We start from the raw sequence: 22326 nt of genomic DNA on the forward strand, positions 1-22326 counted from the left end.
AGAACTAAAAATATCGATGGATTTTAAAGAAATTTGTGTTTTTTTTCGCCTTTTCTGTCTCTGTACATACCTATGTTTACCATAGCCACCTTTTACCGTCCATCTTGAGAGTCTACTCAGTCTATCACATAAAAATATCATTTTCCATGTTTCCATTTCGGGTCATGACTCGGGGATCGATCTCTGTTCAGAGGCAAGTACTTTACCACTGCGCCATCGAGGTCGTCGGTAGTCATAATCGAATTTTGATGAAATAAATGTTTTTTTTTTCTGACGGTACATACGTACGTTTACCATAGCCACCTGTTACCGTCAATCTTGAGAGTCTACTCCACCGTAACGTAAATCAGATTGACTTTATTACAGCACCAACTGTTACAGGTTTCATTGCTACAAGTCTCATAAACTGAGCCGAGAGTTTTAGGCGGCTTGATAAATATAAATGTGAAAATTTTGAATTGTTTTGCCAACTTCTTCTTCGTGTAACGGTGAATATGCAGCCGTATTTGTTTACATAAAACAAAACAGATATTAAACGCGCACGTATATTTTATACCTCTGACTTTTCGGGTTGCGTTACACGGAGCCATGGTCACTGAGCGACAGCCATGTTTGGTCTTGCCAAGCAGTTTATAATCATTATGTGCCATAAATTTATGACTTCTATAACACAAATGTTATACCACCTAAAACTTTAAGCACAAATGTGTGGTAGGTAATAATAATAACCCTGTTAGTATATTCGTGTAGGTCAAGCTTGACCTACTTCCAAGCGTCGCGTCGCGTTAAAAACGCACGCAATTACGCACGTAGATACGTAAACGTACCGTCATATTGAAAGTTGTGTCGTGTCAAAAATATATTCTTATGTTGAATAAATAAATATGAGTATAAAAAGATAAAGTTTGGCAAATCAAGGGTAGATTGTTGATATAACAATTTACCAGTTATTATAGTCCCAAAATTTCTATCTAAACGGAGCCTCACAGAGTAGCTAGTCAATATTAAAACACTTTAAGTACATATTTGTAATGTAAAATCGTCCCACATCCACTTGATCCCAACTCCAGTCTCTCGAGAGACCAAATAAGCGTCATCTCGCCTGACATCGGGGCCAATCGACACTTTTATTGCATATGCAGACATATGAATAAGAAATTGCACAAATTTCTTGGAGAAAATAACTCGAGATGCAGTTTTAGATGTTGGAAATTGAACTGCAAAAGTAAGCTACTTATTTACATTTTATTCTCAACCATCATGCTAGAGAGTCAGATATATACCAAACGAAATTCTTAGTTTGCGATAGAACTCAAAAGTAAATCATACCTTTTCTAAATTGTAAATATCTGAGATACAGGTGGGCCCTCAGACCACACTATGAGGACTGAGGGCCTTTCGTAAAACATCGTAATTCGCTTATTTGCCTTTCACAAAATCTAATTCCAACTTTCACAATTCTTTCGGAATGTTCACTAAATCCTAAGCATAATTTCATAGAATTTCAAAAAGTGGGCCCTCAGACCACAAGCACATCTGTATTATTATACCTATGTTTGACAAATAAATTGATTGATAAATTGAGAATTACATCAAAATTTTTAGTTGTTTGCTACATATAAAATAAAAATACATACTAATATTATAAATGCGAAAGTCTGTCTGTTCCGCTTTCACCGTTAAACCACTGGTCCGATTTTGATGAAAGTTGGTATGCATACAGTTAAAGACACCTGTACAAACAAACATAAGTACTTTTTTTAAAAAACAACCCCCAAATGACTATAATGGGTGTTGAAAGTTTGTATGAAAATCATGTCTGTTCTTTCGCAGAGAAATTTACGCGGGCAAAGCCGCGAGAAAAGCTAGTAATAGATGAGTAATAGCCACATGATTCCCGAACCGTTACAGTCCTATCTCCAGTAGGTTTCCAGCATCAAATTGCTGAGACAATCTGTGTTCACATTGGTATGCGAGTTCGCATCATAAAACAATTTCACACTCGCTTCACAGGGATATTGACGATTTCAACTGTAATCGTATTATGTTTTATATGCTTTAGGGGAGCATATACACAGAATAGGTACCTATATTGTACGTGATTCCTCTCTTCTCTGAATAATAATTGCAGTTACTAGATGTTGCTCGGGGCAATCTTGGATAATGTACCTTGTAATTGTGAAAGAATTTTTGAAATCGGTTCGGTGGTTTCGGTACTTACCCGCCTCAAACATACAAACTCACTCTTTATAATAATAGTATAGAAGTTACAAGTAGTCCTCACAAATTAAGCCGAATCGACACATTTGGAAGAAGCGCACTCTTCGCAATTTTTAAACCTGCATCTTCTTTGTCGAGTCGACCATTCTAATTGCGACAAAAAGTTTAGTTTGTTAATAATAATTTTCCCGTGACCTGCGCGTTAATGTGCCTTTAATAACTTACGATTACAGTTTATATTCTCTCATCCGTTATTAGTAAATTTTGGGTGAATGAGTGGCAAACACTATCCATTACATATATAAAATACATATTAAATAAATACATATTATTATTATTACATGTTACATGCTTACACAGTTTCTCTTTTTTATCTTTTACTTAAATAGAGGTGTAAATCAAAGTCGCATCCTTCTGCTGTCTGTCCCTCTCTATGTATGCTTAGTTAGATCTTTAAAAGTACGCAACGGATTTTGATGCCGATTTTTTTAAAGTGTAATTCCTGAGGAAGGTTTAGGTGAATAGTTACTTATATTTCTACCCGAGCGTAGTCAGGACGGACCGCTAGTTGTGTAATAGAAAACAATGTCTAATAAGTATATCGCATAGCAGTTAGTAAAATAACATACAATTTCTCAGAGCAATGTTTCTCAAAGTATATACCGCGGTGAAAGTTTGTTGACAAGTCGCACGTGGCTAATTTCAAACATACTGAACTTTTCGTGTGTTTCATGACAATGAATATTTGTGTTCAAAAAACATAATGTTTACGCCCAGTTTTGGTGTTTAAAATGTGTTCCTAATTAAGGAGAATATTGTTGAATAAGTTAACTTATTATGGTAAGATTAACAATATTCTTGGTTATTTTATCAGTTTCATAAAATAACCAATTTCATTAATATTAGTTACTTCTTAAACCAAAAGGTTTTTCGCTGTCGGATAAAAATTTTGATTAATTCTAAGGTTAGTATTCTAGGGTGAGTTGCAACGTCAAAGACGTTGATTGTGAATGTGAAAGACCAGCGCACCGCTGACATTTAGACAAAATGTACTTTGCGTTTTTCTGCGCAAATATACGTCAAGGTTCACGGTGCAACCTACCTTCAATATACAACTTAATTTTGCCTACAATAGACCGTCCTCCCGTGAAAGGCAATAGCATTCCTAAAGAGAGTTCACACCAGGCAGACGGCCTTAGAATCATAGCAATAACTACTCAATTTTTACTCAAACCCTGGGTTTCGGAGCATCACAGCCCCAAAGTAACCAATAAAACGCGAGGATAAGAGAGAGAGATCCACAGACTTATATATTAACATCAAGTAGACAACGCGTCTCATCGCTTTGGAGAGATCTGATGACTGAACAAAAACTTTAGAAACTGCATTTAAACAATATTACACGAAACACAAAACGTTTTTTTCACTATTTGCCCCATTAACGTCTAGTATTTTGAACCCGGCAGCGGGCTTTTACTATGTTGTGACATTGGCCCTGTGCCAAATGTCACCGGCAATCTACTCGAACTTGGGATATTCTTGTAACTCTGGCTTTTAAAACGGCTGATGTCAACGCAGGAGGCATCTTTCAATACGTGGCGTATTTTTTCTTTTAGTTATAGTCCTTGACTATATTTTTTAAATAAGTTTATCATCAACATTTTATCTCATTTCAACATTTTAAGGTTATTTTTTCACTGAACTTGCGTCACAGACTTAACGCAACCGGGATCATTAGACGAGAAAGACCTAAAAATAACATAATTAGCATACCTTACCAATATAAGTAAATATCGCATTCAAGAAAATATTTCGTCTGCAGTATGGCTGTTTGTATTCAGGATCCAATATACTCATTTTTATATGTATGATTGTAGAATGATTCTCGTTTTTCAATTTGCAGTTCTTTTCTATAATAGATGGTCCCTTTTTATCTATTGAAAGTATTTGGAAGTTAGTAATTGGTAAATGAATTGCCATGCCACCTGCACACTGAAGGATATATTATTTAAATACAAAAAAATTAATGCAAAAAATCTTAAAACAATATCAGATTATGGCAATTAACAAGAAACATAGAAATATTATTATATTTTTATATCAGTCGCGTTGTATTGGTCCACACAAATTTAGCCGATTTGACACGCTATGAAGAAGTTGAATAGTTAATATGACCTTTCATATAAGGTACTAGCTTTTGCCCGCGGCTTCGCTCGCGTGTATTTCATAGCAAAATCTCAGTAATTTTATCGCCTACTCTGTAAGACTGGTTATTATTGATTCAAATTCACATTTTTTCTCATCTTTAGTTCAATTTCCCGCTTCCCGCTGTGTGTCTCGTCCCGCAAACTTGTCCGCCTCCTGCTATGTAATGTAGAATTGTAGATATTCCGTACCGTTTCCTACGTATTATGTGCCATCATGTTTTTCGCAATATGTACCGCCCCGTTACCCACTACGTGTCTCCTTCCTATTTCCCGCTCCGACTCCCACTCCCGCTATCTGCAACACGTGCAGTCCCATTTTCCATGACGTTTTACGTCCCGGTTTTTTATTAACCACAAACATAAACATTTTTTGTAATTACTATTACTGTTAATTACTATAAAAAGTAATAAGTAATTTCAACTATTTAGCTATCGCGGTTCATGAGATATAGCCTAGTAACAGACAGACAGACATACAGACGTTGCCCGCGGCTTCGCCCACGTGATGTGTTGATGATGACGTGATGCTCTGTCTACACCGTAAGAGATAAAGTCGTGTAAAATAGGTTTCTATATAGAAAAAGTCTAGCAGGGACAAATCACACGATTTTATTGGCCTCGTCTGCTCGTCTGCTGTAAAATGAACAACGTAATGCGCGCAACGTTTGCACTGACGGACACCCAGGCTTTGATATAATCATAACAACCCCATTCCACCCTAATAGGGATGATGGTATTTTACTTCCACCACGTTAGATTTCAAATACGTTGTGTTATTCGTAATCAGCGACCCGAAAAACCGTACAAACAATACCCGTGTTGATATTTGACTTTATTAGCTTCTTTTCCCCCATTTAGGGGAAAATTTTTGAAAAATCCGGAGACCCGTATTTACTCATTTATTGATAGAAGTAATCCTGTAAAGTTATCAAACAAAACAAATTAACTAATCTGGTTTCCCCATACGAACTTTGAACCCCACTTCCACCCCCTTAGAGGGTGAATTTTGAAAAATCCTTTCTTAGTGCACCCCTAGGCCACATAAGGAACCTACGTGCCAAATTTGAAGTTTCTAGATCCAGCGGTTTAGGCTGTACGTTGATATGTCAGTCAGTAAGTCATTCAGTTTGTTCTTTTATATATTTAATATTTACTAGATGTAAACATAGATTTTTGCCAGTACTCACTCTCAAAGAGTAACGCTTGAATGATCGCCAACATACGTGAACTATACTCAACTCACGACAAATGTAACCCAATGTCAATCAAAGTTGAAACAGCCGGGACCCGAGAGTAGAACAGATTGGATAATATCTAGCAATGATCTTGAATTTGTCACGGCTGTTGGTGGCAAATTGTTCGTAAATTGTCTATCTTCTAAGTTTGTATCAGTTTAAACGTGTTCCGTTGTATTTAGACCGCGAACTTCCTCATAAACTTATTTATTGTTCCCGATTTAAGTATAATTTCCAACGGAGTATAATATTGCAATGGAAATATTGTATTATTATCATCAACCGTCTACCCTTATCCCACTTTATGTGGGGTTAGTACAGCATGTCAGCTTTCTACACTTCTCCCTGTCCGATGTGAATAGATTTGTCACTTTATTTTAGCTATATCCTGCCTAAAGCACTCCTATTACCACTTTCCATTCAATTTAAAATCCATAACCAAAACATTTAAATTATATATTATATTTGTTACATTAATTTCTAGAAACGTATTGACACCAACGTAAAGCTAAGAAATACACTTAATTAAAGTCAGTTATTGACTCGCTTAATAAAATCATCGACGTACTTGTCGTTAAAAGTACTAGTGATGTTTCAAAATTGTAACGTTTTGTCAATTTTTTAAAACCTTTTGATAAAAAAAATTACCTTAGGGCCTGTTTCACAGCTTGCTGATAAATTATCTGGTAGCCTAAATGTAACATACCAAAGAAATAGTGTTGAAAATTGTATTTCAGAAGTGTTGGACAAGGTTAACTGGCCAATCACAACAGGTAGATTTATTTAGCAGAACACTAGTTCTGCTAAATAAATCTATCTAATTAGAAAAAGTTACGTTTAATATTGCCTACTACTATGCAGGCAATATTAAACGTAACTTTTTCTTTACTTAAGTAAATATATAGCAGCGAAACTATATTTGCACACCATTCTATGGTATTCTAAGGTATGTTGAGTCGTGTTTTGAGATTTTATGTATCAATTTACACGTGTTTTTGCAAATAAAATATTTTGTTAACATTTTATTTTTATCTTTAAAAAACTCCTTAATTTTAAAAGTTGTATTTCCAAAATTAAACACGGATTTCATTCAGAGTTTGTCACAATAAATTGTGTAACTAATATAGCTCACTATCGCGACTATCTTGATACAAATCTTTGAATAATATTGGCTCCTCGCCCGCGTTCTATTGTTTTGATATACGATTTTAACACTTGATTAGAAGACGGACGTTACTCCGTTTATTATTAGATAAATTATGATATATGTGTACGTAATAGTGAATATATTAGTTTATAGCTCGTGACTAAACCTTGGATATGGTAATCAATATGAAACATATACTCGAAGAACACAATATGGTAAGTCGAAATACACATAGTGTGTTTTAGTTGTAATTGTAGATGTAAAGACGTCTTTCAATCCTATAAATAAGGTTTACATATCCTACTAATATATTCAACAGATGCAAAAAATTTACATTTATGTGTGTGTGTGTGTGTGTGTGTGTACTCAATCGCGCAAAATACTGGACGCATATTAACAAAATTGTGAAAAAGAGTTGATAAAGGTAACTTTTTTTGTGAAATCCTTCTTTAAATACTTCACTAGATACAAGGCACACACAAAATCATATATTCATAAATAATAATTATCTCCAATATTATTTTATCCTCGTCATTTACTTAGGTAATCTTCCAACTAAATGATCAAGAACACATCAAAACTACAAAAACGAAATTCTATTAATGTTGACGTAACAAAATCAAGGGGCCGTGAACTGGAAGGATTTTGTCATCTTTTGATGTCGGTATTTGTTTACTAAAGTCTCAAAGGTTGGCAACTTGGAACCAAAAAGTGTAATGACAAATTTGTGTAAACGCCTGTTCAATCAATATAATGTTGAATTATAGACTAATTTAATTGTAAGGGTCGAAGTCGAAGTGTCGACTTGCCAGTGGGATGGTGAATTATTAACATGAAAAATAGGCATTGCCATTTAAACGTGGCAGTAGCAATGCTGGCACAATTCTGGGTACTTTTCCGCTATTTGTGGACCATTTTTGGCTGTCGAATTAGATTCATTTTAGTTTTATTATTAACTAGCTTTTGCCCGCGACTTCGCCTGCATTTATTTTGTACATCCGCCCAAACTTACTATTGTCAATATCTTGAGTTATAAGCAACGTATTGCGATGAAACCTATTCCACAATTGTAGAAACCTCATCAAATGCCATCCAGAAGTTTCTGTGTGATGCGAACAGATAGACAGACAACGATTCTAAAAATTTGGCTTCTGTTAGTCCCGTAAAAAAGCCCCGTAATTGTTTCGTTTTGTAACTATTTCAACACATAAAGCAAATAAATATTCTGCACGAGACGTTATAACTTTGTCTTATAATTTCATAGTAACTTTTTAGGACATCGATTTACGATTTAGCATAACAATTCAAATTATTATTCATTAGCCCTTTCATTAACATTCCAAATTAAACCCACCGGAGTGTGATTCGGTGCTTTTTCGCGGTTAAAATATTTCATTTAGAATTAAGCTAATATTTTTTGATTGTCTTAATTATTTCATTCAGTGTAATGGCTTTTTACTGTTCCTACTAATATTATAAATACGAAAGTTTGTGAGGATGTATATATGTTTGTTACTCTTTCACGCAAAATTTATTGGACGTATTGTTACGACATTTGGTACACGGGTAGGACATAACCTGTAAAAGTGTCCTATGTGTTACATAGGGTACTTTTTATCCCGAAATTCCCGCGGGAGCGAAGCCGAAGTATACTTTATATCGTCTCTCTCGAAGTCTCTCGTATGGAATAAGTCCGTTGTTGTACATGTGTCTTTCTTACATTAATTCTAATATTTGTACTTATTTTCATACAATAAAAAAAGTACACGCAAAGAATTACTGTCAAATTCCGTCTTCAAACTGTCTCTCACTTATCCGATTGTCACTCCTACTCCTTCTACAGCTGTAAGACTTCTCTTCTCTCTTTCGCACGATCTTCAAATTCCTTCAGAACAAAAACAAATAACATTTTAAGGTTGAACAAAATCAGACTCCTATACAAATTAGTATATTCTTCAGTTACATGTGACGTATACCTGAAGTTGTTTTTAACTCGCAACGCAAACATTTGGCATGGCGTGTGTATGTCTGCATGTCTTTGTCCTCGTAGCTCGCAAACTATAATTTTATTTTTTTTTAAGTAAGAAAACATCCAGTAGATAATATTAGTAGGATTGTCGCATACAACGTTTCATATTAGAGACATGGTTGTGGATATGCATTGTACTCGTAAGTAGTTTGTTGACTTGCGGGAATTTATTGTTATTGGTGTATTTTCATAAAACGTTGCAGAATATTCACGACGTACTTTGGAAAAGTTTAATATACTTACATTCTTGTGTATTTTTCTTCGTGGAAAATTCAATGTTTGGTGAGTCACTAAAACTGAGATATTTTTTAAAGCAACATGCTTCATCATTACAGGAATTCATCCGCAACGTGCATTTAATAATAGAACAAATTAGTTAGTACAATAAACTAGAATCTTTTTTTTTTATAAAATAGATTTTAAATAGGCTATAGAATTCAAATTAATAATGGTTTACAGAAATGCTTATTTTATTACATCACTAGCAGTATTTTTAATAAATAGTTTTTTAATATCCAATACAATTCGAATTAAAAATGGTTTATACACCTATTTTATTATAACAAAAGCAGTTCGTAAAACTGTACAAAAATCTGTCTTGTAGTTTTTGACTTTATAACGTTCATACAGACAGTCGCGATAGGGACGCGACAGAGTTCCTTTTACAATCAAGATTGTCGCTCACATTTTTAAAACGTAAAAAATATTCATTTGTTTTCTTTAAGTTATCAAGACTCATTTCGAACTATAAATAGTTCCACTATCGATAGCTGTTGACCTCGAAATTCGGTTATTTACATTCATTTATTTGCCAGCTAAGTGTTCATTCTATATTACTTCCTTGCAAGCTATCAATCGATGTTTTTACGTGGAGGTGAAAACAAAACTCACAAGATTCGGCTTTTTTATGACCGACCACATGCCTCTCTACGAATTCCATTGCTTATCGACTATCAGGGCTTTTTATCCCTTAATCGCCTCGTACGACACCCACGGGAGGGCTTGGAATTGTCCTATTCTGCCTAGGGCGGGAACCGCACACCACACTGTGAGAATTGTAGTTAATCTGTGATTATGCAAATATATTTTACCTTCTACATTTTTAACGGTTTCATTCCCTGCATCTTCACCAGCCATTGTAAAAAAAAAACAAACTCACTTCAAATGTTCACCCTATGAAAATCATCACTTTATTGCTCACAACAAAATTACCCCTAAATTGTCCACTTTCGCTTCACTTCACATAAACCACTGTAATTTATAACATCAAAGGCTTTTACGAACTTCAAATATTCACTAACTAGATTCCTACCAACGTTTTTGTTGGAAAAACAAAAAAAAAGAAGTTTTCAACGCAAAAGAACACGAAACTTTCCCGCCGATTTTCCGATATTTTTTTAATGGCGCGCGCGTCTTTTTCTTGCCAGTGCTCGTCACACACTGTTCTATTTTTGTTGATAGGCGAAATTAAAAGATTTTATTACCACCTATACACATCTAATTTATTAGCATGTACAATTTGGTTATTTTATTTATTTCAACTAGTTTCATTGCTTGAGTAATTGACTAATTTGAGATATACGCGTGACGTGGCCATATACAATTAGATACGTTTTTTTTCATACTCCCGCGTCAATTCGTATTTTGCATATTTGAAATGATTTTAGTATTAATTTATTGTTATTAATATTTTATATGTACTTATCTAAGTATATGACGAAATAAGACGACTGCTACACTGGGGGTCCCGGGTTCGATCCCCGGTCAGGTTAAGATGGAAAATTAACTTTTTCAGATTAATCTGAGTCTTGATATGTACACTAGCTTTTGCCCACGTATGTCGTATATGTAGGATAGCCGGGAACATGGCAAATAAATTTAAAGGTTCATTGGGTATATTTGAAATTGACAACTATTCCCGCGTTTCAGAATTGAAATATACATAGATTTACTTGAATTTTCTAATAACGAGTGTTATGTAATGAATAAACGTGATGATAAACAATTATTCATTATAATAGAGATAAATTAAATAATAAAACGTACTTACATTTCAACAGCGTTTATTCTCCTCTCTTTTTCAACCATAGAGGTCTGATCGCTCACAAAAATAGCGGCAAATGTATAACCGGTCATAACAACTACTTTAAAATATAATTACACAATGCGATTAGTCCGAATTAATCATACAATTAATATATTATTTATTTATATATTAATACAACGCAAGAGTTATATATATATATTATTAAATACAATGTTTATTTACTTATTTATTAGATTCCAATCTCAAATATTATGATATTTGAGATTGGAATATATATATATATATATATATATATATATATATATATATATATATTATTAAATACAATGTTTATTTACTTATTTATTAGATTCCAATCTCAAATATTATGATATTTATTGAGTCTTTTTATAAGCATAAAAATATTTGCTAATTATAAAAAAAAACTCTAAACTGAAATCGATGCATTTGATGGAGTCAATTGGAAGTTTTATGTTTTTGCTCTAAAAAAGTTAAGGAACGCTATAAAAAGGCTTTCAGGGTATTAAGTGAACTAGTTTGCTTGATCAGGGCCGCTTCACCACGAGTTAAAAAAACCGGTCAAGTGCGAGTTGGACTAGTGCACGGTGCGATACATAAAATTGTATTTTTTTTTTAAATATACGACAATGCATTACTATCATATGCATGACCTGATGATGCATCATGATAGGCTCCCGATGTGGGAACCCCTCAACACTTTACTAGACACAGACATGACTATTATGTCTCGTGTTGAATGCTGACGATAATAATATGTTCAAAAATATTTTTTGTAAAATGTAAATTTGTTTAGACATTAGTATTAGTTACGGGTTAATCTGAAAAAAAAAACTGCTTTTCACCTTTATCTAATTAAGGTATATATATATATATATATATATATATATATATATATATATATATATATATATATATATATATATATATATATATATATATATATTATTAAATACAATGTTTATTTACTTATTTATTAGATTCCAATCTCAAATATTATGATATTTATTGAGTCTTTTTATAAGCATAAAAATATTTGCGTTACTTGTTTCATATTTATTACACAATCACGTCTCAAAAATATATTACAATGTACTCAAATATGCTTATATTATTAACATCTCAATGGCGTAATTATCGCGTTACACAAGTCTCAAGTTCGTACCTTAATTAGATAAAGGTGAAAAGCAGTTTTTTTTTTCAGATTAACCCGTAACTAATACTAATGTCTAAACAAATTTACATTTTACAAAAAATATTTTTGAACATATTATTATCGTCAGCATTCAACACGAGACATAATAGTCATGTCTGTGTCTAGTAAAGTGTTGAGGGGTTCCCACATCGGGAGCCTATCATGATGCATCATCAGGTCATGCATATGATAGTAATGCATTGTCGTATATTTAAAAAAAAAATACAATTTTATGTATCGCACCGTGCACTAGTCCAACTCGCACTTGACCGGTTTTTTTAACTCGTGGTGAAGCGGCCCTGATCAAGCAAACTAGTTCACTTAATACCCTGAAAGCCTTTTTATAGCGTTCCTTAACTTTTTTAGAGCAAAAACATAAAACTTCCAATTGACTCCATCAAATGCATCGATTTCAGTTTAGAGTTTTTTTTTATGGTATAGTTTCGATAGTCTCGATTTACGTTTCATTCACGGCTACCACACCAGGAAGCCCAGGGTTTGGGAGCTAAGCTGTGGTTTTAAAAACCTGACGTCAACCCTCTTTGAGAATGCTGTTGTTGTCAAGAATATTTAACCGATTGTCGCCTCTTACGATTATTAGTACGACATTCCTATAGTCATCTCTCTCGTCCTTGCTATGTTCCAGATTGCATTTTCGGCTGTGCTGTGATACCAGAAGCTTAAAAAATATTTTTTTTTTTTGTAAAAATACATTCGTGTAATTTTGAAAATACGGCTCAAATTTTATTGTCTGTTGGACATCAACCTTCCACCGATAGCTAATAATTGCAAGTGAGCTGCAAAGACTTTTTGTCCCTTAATCGTCTCTTACGTCATCCACAGTAAAAGTGTACATAATCACTGAAGACCGAGGCAGCTTTAGAACCCATAAAAAGTCGACCTTTTAAAAAAATGGCGTAATAAATCGTAGCTTGTGTGCTACGAATTTTTATACTACGGTCTACGACGCTACAATGAAATAAATCGTAGCCATACTTTCACTGCTACGATTTGAAATGCTACAATGTAACTGACTACGAGGCTACGAAATATTACTACGAATATTTGAGTAAAACTTGCCTTTGAATATTATACTCTCTTATCTGAGCCCCGATGCCAGAGTCCGCTGTTGTACATTTCATAGGAGTAAAAACAGTAAATTAAAATGTCACCATTTTGCCCGGGAATTATACGATTTATTATTTCTATGGACAATCTATTTACCATCGTACTAAAAAAAAACCCTTTATTTATTAAAACGACGACCTTTTTTATATCGACTTCAAATATGTACAGGCTTAATAAGTTATACTTACACTTGTTTTAGAGATATTGTTATGTTTCTCGGGCCTTACAGGTTTAAGTGTACAAAAGCAAGACCAAAATTCCTCTTAATCGAATCGAATCTAAATAAGTACACCTGTTTTTTTTACAAGGTAATGGTTACCTAAGTTACCGTAAATCCTTGCCAACTATATATCACACCGAAACGATTTATTTTATACCCTCCGCGTTCTATGGACCTTAATCTCAGCTAAATCTACTCGGAAAACTATTAATATTTTATCCAAATGTACAGTCTTTACGGCTACGTAAATAAGGACTAAAATACAAACAATACCAGCCAGTGATTTTTGGCTGTACAGACCTGAATACGTGTGCTTCTAAAATGATCATGCAATGACAAGATTCGAATGAATGAATTGCATTTTTAAAACCCATTCTAGTAAAGTAATTGCTTTTCCGCACATGCACATATTGTGATTATGTAAGTTTATTTATTCATATAATGGTTTTTCTATCAGATTTTAGAGTGGGTTGGCAATTTGCGGGCAAGCATAGCGTGCCATCGATTAATTTGTTTATCAAGGTCAGTAGTTACTGAATTGAACTGAATTCACTGCACGTCCATGTGGTATTATTAAAAAACATAAGAATTCCATAGAATTTTGCTGTAGTGCACGTGCTACCACAGGTGTCACAGATATAACAACATGTAATGTTCTTTTATATCTGCTATTGGTGTGCACGAACCTTAATAGTTAGACACTAAAAAATGTTTTTTTCAACCAGATTCGGCAATCGACATTAAAAACCACATGTTCAATCACAAATCTACAAGGCTGTGTTATAAAATATCTAGGTATAATGGTTCCAAGTACCTAAATAACTATTAGGTACCTATATGTATTCATTCTCCGAGTACTCCAGTTAGTCAACTGGAGTAGTCGGAGAATGATCTTAAGATTAAGATAAGATTAAGTGTAATTTAAATTATTCTGTAATGAAATGATAAATTAAATGTGTATGATTTTATCAAGTATCAAAGAAATGATAATAGGAACATTTAAACCCATATTAAATTAATAAGATGGCAACCCTTATTAGACGTCAATGTCATACTTAAACGTCAACGTCAAGTCGTCAAAAGCAAGTCGTCTCATGTGTTTACTATGTCACTAGTTGGTGCAATGTTTTGTATTTTAATTATAATATAATTGTACAGTAAAGTAATTATAAATAAATTGTAATTCCTTAGCACTAAAGTAAATATAACATAAACTGCTCATTACTAACATTTCATACTTCGCTCGAGAAAGTGTAAAACATGTCAGAAGAGGATGAAAGTGTCCATCGTTTAGAAGGTACGTCAGGCAATGCTCCGGGCGGCTTAATCATCAAAAAGAAGGATAATCCAGAAGAATTCCAGTTCGCCAAACCTTCCTTACTGGGGCTAGATAAACTAGCAGCCGCCAAACGCAAGCAAAATAGGCTAATTTCGTTTCAAGATGACACCAATGAAGACGATCTTGTGGAGGATGATAGCGAGTCCAGTACTGCAAAAGGACGTAAATATAGGAGACATAATGAGGAAACGCCGACTTATACTGGTGGTATATCGGAGCAGGCACGGGAACGCATGCTAGAGAGGTTACAGAGGTAAATATGCTGTTGATTTTAAACTTAGTCCTCTTATCAAAATGGTTTACTGTTATTACTTAGTAATGACAGAATTTTTTATAACATTAGTTAAAAATGTAATACATTTCTACAATGTGTATACAAAGTTTCTTTTTCTCATATTTAGTGCCAAATACCATCAGATTTGTGGTTGATATGATAGAACAGTGAACATTTACTTATTATTATTATTATTACTTACTTACTTTTGGAAACACCAATGCAAGCACCAGACAGGTGATCAGTCACCTTATATTGGAACCTTTCACAAAGTTCCCGAAACTTCTGATAGCAGGTTAACTTGTAACCCTAACTTGGTGGAGGTCCACTAAACATACCTGTACCTTTACAACACCTGAGTAACTGTCCTACAGTTAGATCTTTTGAATCCACTTCTGATAAAATGTCAGTAGAACAGTAAACATATGTATCTACCTATAGTTCCTATCCACATTCGTCTGTTTCTTATAAGTGAAGCTAGAAGATAGTTTGTCTGTAGTCTGTAGCATTAATTGTAATGTGCTTCTTTTTTCAGAAAAGAAAGAGAATCAAAAACTAAAGGAGTACACAATTCCACACAAGAAGAGAAAAAATCAAAATCCAAAGATGAGGAAGATGATCGTTATCGAAGCCGCTACGACCGGAGAGACCGCGGCAGAGATAGAAGATATGACGATCGAAGAGACAGATATAGAGACGATCGAAGGAGGGACAGAGACAGATATAATCGAGATGGTGATCGAAGTGAACGGAGGGGAGACAGTGAAAGGAGAGGGGATAGTGAAAGAAGAGGTGACAGTGAAAGAATAGGAGATAGCTCTAGAAGAAGTTACTATGGACCGAGGTTCAAGGATGAACCAAAAACACCTAAGTATGAACCCAAACCTGCAATTAACTTTAAATATTAATACTAATAGTTGTAATTATAAAAATAACACCATTAGGAAAGTCATGATTTTAGTCTGTCTATATATTATTAGAAGAAAACCTTCTATCACCAAGATTGATTTAAGTATCTTGCATTTTTTCGTTAGCGGACCACTAGTAAGACAGTTGAAATTTTCACATATGTTGTATTTCTATTGCCAATATAACAACAAATACTAAAAATTATGTACAATAAATAGTTATTAAACACACATAAATCTATATACCTAATCCTTTAAATTTTTTATAGATTTACTTCTTTGTGTGCACTTGCTTGCGTTTCTTTTTTTTTTTGTTAAGATAGAAATTGCTGAAATTGCTATTTTCTCAGGAGTTTAAAGCAAAATAAATTATTTATACAATTAAATTTCCAGTTTGAAAGCGCTGAAACCAACAGACAGAACAGCGTGGGATGACGATGACGAAGATCCAAAAATACGTAAATCCAGTTGGGACTTCCCCACACCAGTTCCTCGAGGGGCCGGACCTTCGGATCGGTCTGAGCGGAGCGAGAGAGGCAAGCCCCTAAGGGATTATAAAGGAAGACCATATGATAATACTCCAAGAGCTACGCCACATAAGTAAGTTTGATTAGAATTAATAAAGGCATCATTCATTGTATAGAATGCTGGCTTTTTCCCATCTTCGCCTGCGTGATTTTCCGGCGACCGAAATGTAATTATCCGTTCTTCATATTTCAAACTAATATGCAAACTTTTAAGAAGATTGTTTAAACAGATGATCGTGTGCGGAGGCAACAGACAAACAAACTGACTTTGACATTTATAATATTAGTTGGAATGGAATGGAGTTAACCGATAAAATCTAAAGAGTATATGGAATAAGAGTAACAGAAACCGCCAACACACCTTGACACTATGACCTTAAATAAAAGAGTGTCGACCTCGGTGGCGCAGTAGTAAAATGCTTGCCTCTGAACCGTGAGATCCCGGGTTCGATCCCCAGTCGGGTCATTATGGAATATGATCTTTTTCTGATTGGCCCGGGTTTTGGATGTTCATCTATATATGTATTTGTTAAAAAATATACTATCGTTCAGTTAGTATCCCATAACACAAGTCTCGAACTTACTTTGGAGCTAGCTCAATCTGTGTGATTTGTCCTAATATATTTATTTATTATTTATTTATGATGATGAACAGAAGTCTCGAAGTTACTTTGGGGCTAGTAAAATCTGTGTGATGTGTCCTTATATATTCATTATTATAGTTTATTGCTTTCTTAAAAAGTCGGCACGCATCGGTGACTCGATTTGGGTTGTTGGTAACCATTGGCTGTGTTTGCTTACCATCAAAAAATCACATGCTTGGTTTCCCAATATGCTTTAAATGGAAAATGGCCGACGCGTTATATTTTTGTGATCGGTCCTCTCATTCTGAGACCATTTCCAATGGAACGAAGCCCAGGGGCGCAGCTAGTCAGATATAAATTTAAAAATATGTTTTTTTTTTGTTGAAAGTGAATTTTATTGAATTATTTTCAATTAATATCATGTTAAATAAATACTTTGTGTCTCAGGTTTGCCAGTTCGAGACGCGGGCTGGATATAGACGATCCAGAATGGCAAGAAGCTGAGAAGAAACTGGATCGAGCCTGGTATAATATGGGCGAAGGTATGTCTTATTCTAATTCACATTCACACGTCTGGTGCGGTTTCTGGGTGCACCATCTGGTCATGCATATCGTAATTATGCGTTTGTCATCCAAACCAAACGCGTGTACAAAATTTCAGTTCAATCGATTGTAGATATCTTCAAAATTGAGTTAATGATTCCACAGGTACATACAAACTTACATACATTGCTAGTTAACTAAAAGCTTGGAAAAAAATTATAGCATTTTGTTTATACATATACACTTCCCGATGCCTGTCCTTATGTATTCTTAGATCTTTAAAACCACTCAACGGATTTTGATTGATTAAGTGATTCAAGAGGAAGGTACAAGTTATATGTATAACATACAAGATGTTGCCCAGGGCTTTTGAAATCGGTTCGGAGATTACCCCAGCCTCAAACATACAAATTCACAAACGCTTACCTCTTTATAATAATAGTATGATATAATATAGTATAGTACAGTGCGGAGCCGGGGCGGGTCGCTAGTTTTTTATATATTTTTTAAATAATTCCGTAGGTGAGGCGGACGAATCAGATCCGTTCGCGGACACGAGCGCGGAATACATCGCGCGCAAAGAGGAACAGATCGTGAAGCGACAGAACAGGAAGGTCTCCGCCCAGAGACAACAGATAGACAAGGACAACGAGCTGTGGGAGCGGAACAGAATGCTTACCAGCGGTGTCGTGCATTCTATCAATGTTAACAACGATTTGGACGAGGTGAGGATGAAACTGAATCAAACGTTTATTTATACACATAGTAGCTGTTGTCCGCGATTCCGTCTGCGGAAAAAAGCCTATGACACTCCAGCTGTCCAACTATCTCCACACCAAAAATCACCTCAATCCGTTGGTTCCGTTTGGACGTGAGGCATGGACAAACAAACACACTTTCACATTTATAGTATTACTATGGATACTTAAGTAATTAGTGGTGTATATAGTGTAGTGTAAGTGTGCTCTATGCTATTCCATTTGGCATACAAAATGTATTAAATTACTAGATGTTCCCCGGAGCTTCGCTTCCGTGAGAATTTTGAGATAAAGTATAGCCTATAGAAATCTTGTATAATATACCTTTCTAATGGTGAAAAATTTTTTGAAATCGGTTCGGTAGTTTCGGAGATTACCCGCCTCAAACATACTCTTTATGATAATAGTATCGATGTAAGAAAACTGTGCAAAAACAATTCTTCGTCTTTGAAGATTCGGCTGTGCTATCACAACCGGCTGCCTGCCTGACGTCAACCCTCTTTGGAGATAGTTATAATATTCCCCTCTATTGTTATAATATCGCTGTAACTTTTGAACGGCTGAACCGATTTTGATCAAACATAGCACCGCATAAAACTTTGCTATCAAATGAAAAAAACCGCATCCAAATTTCATCTCATTATTATTAAAAAAACGCATTCAAATCGGTTCACCCGTTGATGAGCTACGGTGCCACATACACAGACGGACAGAAACTTATAACACCCCTCTGTTTGCGTCGGGAGTTAAAAAGGACAAGACCACACGCCAAGTTGTTGATTCTTGATTTGTTTTTATTTTAACAGGAAAGCGTGGACCGAGTACACTTGCTGGTACACAATATCGTGCCTCCCTTCCTGGATGGGAGGATCGTGTTCACGAAACAACCTGAGCCAGTCATTCCTGTAAGTATCTGTTTCAATATTCGTGGTTATTTTTAAAACGACCAATTGACGACCTCGGTGGCGCAGTGGTAAGGTTCTTGCCACTGAACTGAGAGGCCCCGGATTCGATCCCCGGTCGGGTCATGATGGAAAATGATATTTTCTGATTGGCCCGGGTCTTGGATGTTTATCTATATATGTATTTGTTGTAAAATATAGTATCTTTGAGTATATATGTATTTGTTATAAAATATAGTATACTTTGGGGCTAACTCAATCTGTGTGATTTGTCCTAATATATTTATTTATATTTAACACAAACACATTATCAGCTGACATCATAGTTATATAGTACTGGATGTTGCCCGCGGCTACGCCCACGCAAATTTGCCCCGGTAACAGTTATTTTTCCCAGGTGAAAAGTACCCTATGCCCTTCTCCATACTAAACAACATCTATTCAAAATTTCAAGGAGATTGGTTGTGTAGATACAATGTGAACAGTTAAAAAACAAACAAACATACTTTCGCATTTATAATATTAGTTAGGATAGTTTGTACCCACACAATAACTTTTCAAATTTGATTTTTGATCTATTAAAAAAGACGGTGTCAGGTTTTATTATCGTGGGTTATAATAAATAGGCACTAGGCAGTAGGTGGCAAAGTAAGTTTATTGTAAAACTTAAGGTAAGACCTAGAACAATTAAATATAAATTAAAAATCTAAAATAGAGATTAGGTGATACGTTATATATATTCACAATAAATGGAGCACTTACCCTTATTGGGTTTGTTCTTATTATTTTATTTAATGTTTATAAATTTATCACGGCCGCCCTCTTGCCTCGCTAGCTTGATCGTAATGTTTTCGCGTCAAAGTGTTCGAGCGAATTTTGAATTTTAAAATTTATGACAGTAGATCCAAATGTGCCAGCGCAGGCGAAATACATCGAAAGAGAATCCAAACAAAGCGTAGCTGCGTTACAACGGTAATGTACTTCGTGACACTGTATTTTAAAATCTCAATACAAAAAGTTGCCGAGAATGTCCGGGCGGCAACTATGACAAAGGCAACATTTTAACTTTTTAAATTTATCGTCTTGATAGAATATCGTTTCGATCGGTCGTTTTATATTTCCAACATAATATTCATTGCTGCGTTTTGAATTGTTTTAATTTTCTAGGTAAAAGACCCGACCTCAGATATGGCAGTGAATGCCAGGAAGGGCTCGGCCTTAGTGAAAGCATTCAGGGAGCAGAAGGAAAGGAAGAAAGCTCAGAAGAAACATTGGAAACTAGAAGGCACCAAAATCGGTATGGTTTCCGTTTACATTTTCATTATTACTAGCTGCGCCCCGGGGCTTCGCTCCCGTGGGAATTTCGGGATAAAAAGTAACCTATGTGTTATTCCAAGTTACATTCCACCCGTGTACCAAATCCATCCAGTAGATTTTGCGTGGAAGTGTAACAAACATATACAAAAGAAAGAGGGAAAACATAGCATGGTCCTTGTCATGCGCGTGTTGGGATTAACCAGGTTAATCGCAGAAGCGTTCCCCTCAGAGCGGAGCAATCACGGATACTAACCTGGTTGAATTATTTTTAAACCAGATCAAGAAATACCAGTTTCGAGCCCGGGACAATGACATTGATTACTAGCTTTTGTCCGCGGCTTCACCCGACTGAATTTATCTGTGAAAGTGAAACAGACATTATTTTCATACAAACTTTCATCCCCCATTACAGTCGTTTGGAGGTTGGTTTTTGAAAAAAAAAAGTCGTCAATATTTGAACGGTGGTCTTTGTCTCCTAAGTGCATACCTAATTTCATCGAAATCGGTCAAGCGGTTCAGCCGTGAAAGCGGAATAATAATAGTATTGAAGTATGGATTATATTGGAATAGTGAAATCACAACTTATATTTTTTACAGGTAACATTATGGGCATTCAAAAGGAAAAAGAGGAACTGGAAGATGGACCAACAAGAAACGCATATAAATACGCGGAACATTTAGATAAAGGTAAGTTCATACTGTATTCAACATCTAGTTGCACTGTACCTCGAACTGCCGCTGCTGCTATAGTTGCACCGCACGGTGTTAGCCGCGGATATGTTTTTAATTTTATACACAGTAGCGCCATCTATATAGTGCTCTACTTTATAAAGCACTACTAACTATCAGATTTTTTAATCAAATCTTACGGGAATCGTATACTTTCGAGATAAAAATATCTGCCACTAGATGGCGGTAGGTAGTCATAAAATTCATGTCAGCTGCCTTTGGGCTACTTGAATGAAATCTGACACCAATGTTAGCAATAACATTCATACACACATTATATGATGATGATGAGATAAAAAATTTTCAAATAATCCAAGTTACCTCAATACCAAATTTCATAAATGTTAGCCCAGCCGTTTGAGCGTGAAGAAGTAACAAACTTTTGCCTGCAAAATATTAGTGGGACAAATATGCTTCGAATTGTTTAATTGATTTATTTTGTAAAATATGTTGATATATTAAATATTTTATATCACCTAGCTCCCGCTACAATATCATCCTAAAATTAGTAATCAATTTTGAATTGTTTTCAGAGGAGCAAGAGCCAGAATCGAAATCGGAATTCGTGAAAAAAATGTCAATTGGCGAACAACGTCGCTTCTTGCCCGTGTTCGCGGTCAGAGAAGAACTGATGCAAGTCATCAGAGAGAACAATGTAGTCATAATCGTTGGTGAGTTTTTTTTTTACAGTACTGGCGTGTCTCTTTTTAATATTAGTGTGGAAGTATGGATATAGGTCAAATTCAAATTCAAAATTCTTTATTCAATTTAGGATGATATACATCACTTAGTGACGTCAAAAAATTGCTTAAACTAAGTCTAAAGCCGGCTTCCAAAGCGCAGGTGAAGAAGCGGCGCAACAAACTTCATCGCAGCCTTTTCTCCATGTACGTCAATTAACAAATATGGGTCTTATACATATATTAAAAATTAGGAAGACGAATTTACATATATAGGTATGATTTGAATTATGAATTCGAGTGTATTTTCAGAGGAACC

General features: G+C 34.9%; 2 protein-coding genes across 3 annotated transcripts in view; one reads left to right on the top strand and one right to left on the bottom strand.

Moving 5' to 3' along the window:
• The window catches only part of LOC128672903 (adenylate cyclase type 2-like), a 165106-nt gene extending 154839 nt beyond the window's left edge, over positions 1 to 10267 (bottom strand). For both annotated transcript variants that reach the window (XM_053750412.2, XM_053750410.2), the window contains exon 1: positions 9930 to 10267. In XM_053750412.2, coding sequence (XP_053606387.1) covers positions 9930 to 9975 — 46 coding nt within the window. In that variant the 5' untranslated portion in view covers positions 9976 to 10267. The remainder of the gene's footprint in view (positions 1 to 9929) is intronic.
• Positions 10268 to 14521: 4254 nt separating this feature from the next.
• The window catches only part of Prp16 (pre-mRNA processing factor 16), an 89556-nt gene continuing 81751 nt past the window's right edge, over positions 14522 to 22326 (top strand). Inside the window, exons 1-9 of the mRNA XM_053750407.2 lie at positions 14522 to 15038; positions 15595 to 15930; positions 16361 to 16567; positions 17526 to 17620; positions 18144 to 18346; positions 19186 to 19284; positions 20449 to 20578; positions 21196 to 21285; positions 21861 to 21998. Of these exons, the coding sequence (XP_053606382.1) occupies positions 14707 to 15038; positions 15595 to 15930; positions 16361 to 16567; positions 17526 to 17620; positions 18144 to 18346; positions 19186 to 19284; positions 20449 to 20578; positions 21196 to 21285; positions 21861 to 21998 (1630 nt within the window). The 5' untranslated portion in view covers positions 14522 to 14706. The remainder of the gene's footprint in view (positions 15039 to 15594; positions 15931 to 16360; positions 16568 to 17525; positions 17621 to 18143; positions 18347 to 19185; positions 19285 to 20448; positions 20579 to 21195; positions 21286 to 21860; positions 21999 to 22326) is intronic.

Source organism: Plodia interpunctella, chromosome 10 (genome assembly GCF_027563975.2).
Source record: "Plodia interpunctella isolate USDA-ARS_2022_Savannah chromosome 10, ilPloInte3.2, whole genome shotgun sequence".
Classification (NCBI taxonomy): domain Eukaryota; kingdom Metazoa; phylum Arthropoda; class Insecta; order Lepidoptera; family Pyralidae; genus Plodia; species Plodia interpunctella.